This window comes from Carya illinoinensis, chromosome 14 (genome assembly GCF_018687715.1).
Source record: "Carya illinoinensis cultivar Pawnee chromosome 14, C.illinoinensisPawnee_v1, whole genome shotgun sequence".
NCBI classification, from domain to species: domain Eukaryota; kingdom Viridiplantae; phylum Streptophyta; class Magnoliopsida; order Fagales; family Juglandaceae; genus Carya; species Carya illinoinensis.
The window spans coordinates 17,250,894-17,257,180 of NC_056765.1; the positions used below are offsets into that span (position 1 = coordinate 17,250,894).

The following is a 6,287-nucleotide window of genomic DNA, read 5'->3' on the forward strand; positions in this document are numbered from 1 at the left end:
TGCAAAGGTGGTAAAGATATATTATTCTGGTTACATGGCACTCAATAGCATACCATCATGAAATTTTAGTCTGATGCAAATCAAAATGGTAAAGATAAAGCAGTAAGACCCATAAGAGGTACTTCAAAACATTTCGACACCAGTTAAAGATAATATAAGCATAATTTCAGTGGTGGAAAAAAATTGTCATAATGGTTCCTGACCACCAATTCAATACTAAAACCATTATTGCCAATTTCATAAGCACATTAAACATCGCTCTACTCTCTCAATCACTTTATCCCATAACGCGACTGCTCTCGAGGGTGCCCCCAACGGAAGGCCTAGATACGTCATGGGAAGTGTAGCAGTCTTACACCCTAGAGTATTCGCCAAGTGTCTTAGCCACTGAACACCACCAATAGGCACCATCTCTGATTTGTCTAGATTCACTTTCAAGCCTGAAGCTACCTCAAAACAAAGTAGGAGTGCCTTCAGTACTCTAACTTGGAGTTGATTCGCCTCACAAAAAATTAAGGTGTCATCTGCAAACAAGAAATAGAAATGTTAATACTACCCCCTCCTGGGGTTCCAATCAAGTAACTAGTCATATGCCTGTTTGCAACCAGGACTGAGATCATTCTGCTCAAAGCCTCCATTACAATGACAAAAAGTAATGGGGACAATGGATCTCCCTGTCTTAGGCCTCGTGTGCTATTGAAAAAAGTCAAAAAACCAGTAAGGCTTCCGTTTATTAAGACTGAGAATTTCACCGTAGATATGCACCATCGGATCCAAGAGTGCATCTCTCCCAAAAACCACACTTCTCCAAAATGTCAATAAAAAAATCCCAGTTAACATGATCATACGCCTTCTCCATGTCTAGCTTACATATAATCTCTGGATGGCCCGCTTTCAATCTACTGTCTAAGCATTTATTGGCGATGAGCACTGCGTCTAGAATCTGTATGTCCTTTACAAAAGCATTTTGAGGCTTTGAAATAATCTTTCCTACGGTCTGACTAAGGCGATTTGCCAGTAACTTGGATAGAATCTTATAGACCCCATTGACTAGGCTAATGGGGCGAAACTCCTGTATATCCTCCGCTCCCGCCCTTTTTGGTATTAAGGCTATAAAAGTGGCATTCAAGCTTTTCTCAAACTTTCCAAACAAATAAAACTCCTAGAACACCTCCATTAGGTCATCCCTTAGGATCTCCCAACAAGTTTGGAAAAAGCCCATAGAGAACCCATCAGGACCCGGAGGCTTGTCTTTAGCCATTTTCCTTACCACTTCTAGCACCTCTGCCTCTTCAAACGGCCTCTCAAAACGGTTAGAGTCCAGAGGTCCAATGGACTCAAAAGCCAACCCCTCTAGCTTAGGCCTCCACCCCACCTGCTTAGCAAGAAGCTGTTCAAAAAAACTAACCACGTGATTGTTAATCACTTGCACATCCCTGCACTCTGACCATCAATCTTCAACATCTCAATGTTGTTGGATCACCTATGAGATTAGCAACCCAGTGGAAAAACTTAGTGCTACAGTCACCTTCCTTCAGCCATAAAGCTCTAGACTTCTGACTCCACGAGATCTCTTCTAGTAGGATGATCCTCTTGAGCTCTACGACCAATGCTAACTTTTGTACTTGTTCCTCCGAACTCAAAGGCCTTGACTCTTGAAACCTTTCTAGCTCTTGTATCTCCCATTGCTTTATTTTCTTGAGTTTCCCAATATTACCAAAGGACTTCTTGTTCCAAAGCTTTAAATCTTCTCTTTTATCTGTCACACAGCCCTCCAGGGCTCCCCCTAGCCATTGCGCAGTCCCCAGTCTAAGCAATAAATCTTGTTTGAACCTCCTTCCTCTCTCAGTGATGCGAATCAAGCCACCCTCTCTCACAACAGAGAATAGCTTAGTGTCAATCATAAACTCCGGCTTGAATCCCATCCTGCCCCCCAACGACGTAATAATCAACTAAAAGCCATCCTTGACGGCAGAACGTGAAAGAAGAAATGCAAAAACTTTTGCACTTGTAGGAGAGAGAATTTTTAGAGAGAGAAATCTTGATAAAGTTACAGGTTTTCAAAAGGATCATTAAAAAGGAAAAGCATGAGAGAGAGAGAGAGAGAGAGAGAGAGAGAGAGAGCATCATATAATGCGCAGCCCTTGAGCACATATAACTAATAAGCCACAGTCTAATGTCAAACAAGCATAGTCATCCAAAATCATGCATTAATGGACTCTCGGTTTGAATACCAGGAAACAGAGATATTTAAAAATATATATATATATATATATATATATTCGTGTTGGCAAGCAGTGAATCATAACTATACCAATAAACTACAAAGATTTAGAAAAGAAGTAAGAGCATCTAAACTCCTGTACCATCAGAAAAACTAGTACACCAACGATGTATTTTGTTTTTGAAACAAACCACATAAACTTTCATTAATTCATCAGCATAGTTTCATCAATCATAAGAGCTTGAACACATTCATGGTCAGTCTCAATAGTAATCCTATCTGTCTCTACGTCCAGAGAAGACTTTGCTAGATTATGAGCTAGACGTTCATAAAACCCATAAATGAAAAGCACAACTCAACAATCTAACAAACAACAGATCACAATGAGGCAGCTTTGAAAGATGAGAATAATCATATCCAAACACAATACTCGTTTTCTTTTCACGCTCATTAACCTTAAACAGACCCACACCCAACGCAACGGAAAACGGCTCAGAGTATAGTCCTTCTTCCCCACTACACAACGCAACCTTGAAAATCCTCAAAACCCACACAACAATTTTCTTTAATTCAAAAAACCAGAATGAAATAAATCTAAAAACCCAATAAATCGACCAAATTTAACTTAAAAAATAGATAAATGAAAATGTGCACGTTGATAATATTAAAAGAACCCACAACCAAAACCACCCACACTTCCAATCCCATAATTATTAGGAAAAAACGTAAAATAAAATTTGTATAAGAAATCAAAGAACTAAATGCCCAAAAGAAATAAAGAAAGTACAGGCGGGTCGGCATTGTTGAAAGCCGCGGCCATCGGGTCGGACCCAATCGATGTCTTGGTCTTTGAAAATGGTCGACCTTGTTTTCTGGGTCTTCAGAGACGGCGAGTACGTCGTCGGATTCGTTCCAGGTCTCCCGGCCATTATCGGCTACGCCTGCTTCTTCTTCCCCTTTTTCTTCTCTGATTTTGTGTTAACGTGCGCGGAACAGAGAGCTCTTTACGGGTACTGAGTGACATTCTATTTTATAGAAAATATTTTACTATATTTATAATTTTATTTGTATAACCATATGCCGATACTTCATGTAGGGGTGTGCAAATTTTCGACTCATTTTTGCTCCGATTCGAACTCTGACGCAATTGGAGTATTCGAAAGTCGGAGTTAGAATCAGAGTAATTTCAATTCCGTGTCGGAAGTCGGACTCCGGCTTTCGACTTTTTTTTTTTTTTTTTAAATCCATATGTGGAACGCCGCCGTTTTACATTTAGAATGGTTTCAATTAAGTGACTAGAATGACACCGTTCTATTCAAATAGGAATAATGCCGTTTTAATTTATTTCGATCACTCCTCATGCTCACCTCATTTCTTTCTTCGTTCCCTTCATCGGTTTGCTTCATTCTTCCACACGGCTCAGTCAGGCATACACACCTCAGCTCTCAACCTCTCAAGTCTCACGATTCTCCTCTCACATTGCACGACGCCACGGTTCACAGTCACTCCGCTGTAGATTGCTTCACGCTGCAATGCCTTCTTCCTGTCGTTTTTGCCAACTGGTAAGTTTAATTTTTAAGGTTTGAAATTTAGGAATTTGCTCCGAATTTTAGATATTATTTAGTATTTTAAATTGGAAATTAGATTGTGTTGATTATCTAATTGTGAAAGGCTAATATATTGAGGAAATGGTTGTGATGTTTCTTTTGTTAAATTCTTGATTTTGAACTATGAACGTAAAGTGTTTGTGGAAATGTCACGAACAAAAAATAAACTTGTTTGTCTCTATATACTAGAACCTACTTCGAGAAATATATGGTGCAAATGAGAGGCAAAGCAAGTAAATAAAATATTTATGAAAGAACACATAAAAGTTATAAACTGAAGTAGTCTATCATAGAATGTTTCTATAATTATAAAAATGGCAAAATTTTGGTTGACTCAACCCAAACCCAAATTAGTGACACTTTTATTATAAAATTTAGGTTAGGGTTGATTGAATATTGATGATTCAAACCCCAATAATCCGATATGAAATCGAATAACCCAACATGAATCGTCATCGAATGACCCGATATGAATTGGCACCCATAACTTATATAAAGGTTTCTTTTTATTTCCATCTCATATTAATATTTAAAATGAGGCACTCAACTAAAACACATTCTTCTTTAATAACTTGTGTTTAAAACTAGTCAGATGCAAGAATAAATGGGATGTCTATTCTTATTGATTTAGGATTAAGAGAATTGGAATGTACATTGCGTAGCAATCATATCCTAAATGCCCCCTCACTTCTCCCATTTTACGTTCAACAAGTGAGATTTGAATCTCTTATCCTACGTACCCAAACTATAAGGACTTCATGATTAGAGTGAGAGATAGATAAGTTATTCTGTCCGTCATTGTCTTCGCGTTGGGTGTTTTATTATTTTAAGTTGGAGCTTCTAGACGCTCTTGATGACCAAACATAGAAAATTTAGGTTGAGAAGAACCAGATATTTATTTCATTTGAGAGAGCCACATTGCCCATAATAATTGGTTAAAATAAATTGGAAGATTGATTGTGAACCAGATTTTTATTATTGATTATTTAATTATTTTTATGATTTCATATTGATATTTAATTTATATTTTTTTATCATTTCATAGATTTAATTGTAAACCCTATTATAGTTGTCGATAACTGATGGAGTATAAATAAAGATAAGTTGATATCATAACTAACTTAGAGCCTGTTTAGAATTGAGTTTGAAAACTTAAAAAAGTGTTTTTAACTATTTAAAAGCTCTTTTAGAGAAAAAATAATATGTTTGGTAAATGTATAAAAAACACTTTAATCAGTTAAACAAACTTAAAATCTACTTTTTTTAAAAGCACCAAATTGAAACTTTTATCGAAAAACTTCTACAGATAATTGTATATTTTAAAAAAATTAATATAACTAACTTTAAAAGTACTTTAGAGACATGGTAACTAAACAGTATATGACTTTTTAATAGTAGAGCTTGTTATTTAAGTTATAAGTTATAAGCCCTAAAGTTATAAACCATATTTCCCACCGCAATTCCAAACATGCACTTAATCTTTATTGGTATTAATGGTAATTAACTTCTACTACTACTGTGTTCAATTTTCTGAATCAATTTTTATTATATTTATTGATTGAAGATTTTTTTATCTTAATTTCAGGTACTTTGAATGACCGAGTACGGTGCTGCAGATGATGTTTTTCTTTTTAATTGAAGCAATATATTTATTCTTATGGGCCGTTTAATCAAACTTTGAAATTGACTGTTATTTCTATTATCAGTTGTTTAGGAATTTCTAAATTATGTGTAATTATAATAATTAATTATACAGTCTAATGTGTTCAAATAGATTTGAGCTTTTGAGATGAAAATATTGTCACTAATACTCATTCAAACAAGATAAATTTCATTTGAGCAGTACATACTGCTATATAAATTCCATTTGAACGGTAAATAAGATTGTAAGGTACCCAAAATAAAAAATTTATATTTATAATCAAAACAAGCTTTTATATATTTCAATGTTATTGTGAAAGTATCAATATTAGTGGATTGGAGATTCGGAGGAGTCGGATGACCTATATCATGAAAATGGGTGTCAATTATTTGAATATCTCGTTCTTCTTTAGTCATGATTATTTGTTGAAAAATATTATAAATATTAATATCAAACATGATTCTTATTATGTCGTCTTTGTTATATAGCTCATTTTGCTCTATTGATGTTGATGACATATGGTTTATTAAAATATACATATATATATATATTTAAAATAAAATGACATTTGAAAACACATTAAAAAAAAGGTTAAAATCTTAAGTTTTCCTATCCGCGTTTTTAATGTTTTAAAAAATTTTAAATAAAATGTGGCATGGTGATATCTCGTCAATAAAACAAAGAGAATGGCATAACTAGAGTAACATCATTTCTCAATATAATTTTTTTTACTTGTTTATTTTTTATTGAAATTTAGTCATTTTAAGAATTTGATAATTAGTTAGATATGTCAAATAATGGATCTAACATAGCC

At 34.7% G+C, this 6,287-nt stretch overlaps 1 protein-coding gene and 1 long non-coding RNA gene across 2 annotated transcripts in view; one reads left to right on the plus strand and one right to left on the minus strand.

Moving 5' to 3' along the window:
- LOC122294462 (exosome complex component RRP41-like) overlaps nucleotides 1-3,254 on the minus strand; it is an 18,110-nt gene extending 14,856 nt beyond the window's left edge. The window contains exon 1 of the mRNA XM_043103218.1: nucleotides 3,012-3,254. Coding sequence (XP_042959152.1) covers nucleotides 3,012-3,153 — 142 coding nt within the window. The 5' untranslated portion in view covers nucleotides 3,154-3,254. The remainder of the gene's footprint in view (nucleotides 1-3,011) is intronic.
- Nucleotides 3,255-3,488: 234 nt separating this feature from the next.
- Nucleotides 3,489-5,639, plus strand: LOC122293446. Its single transcript, XR_006237283.1, has 2 exons — nucleotides 3,489-3,786; nucleotides 5,417-5,639. It is a non-coding gene; the product is annotated as an uncharacterized LOC122293446 (long non-coding RNA).
- Nucleotides 5,640-6,287: the final 648 nt, after the last annotated feature.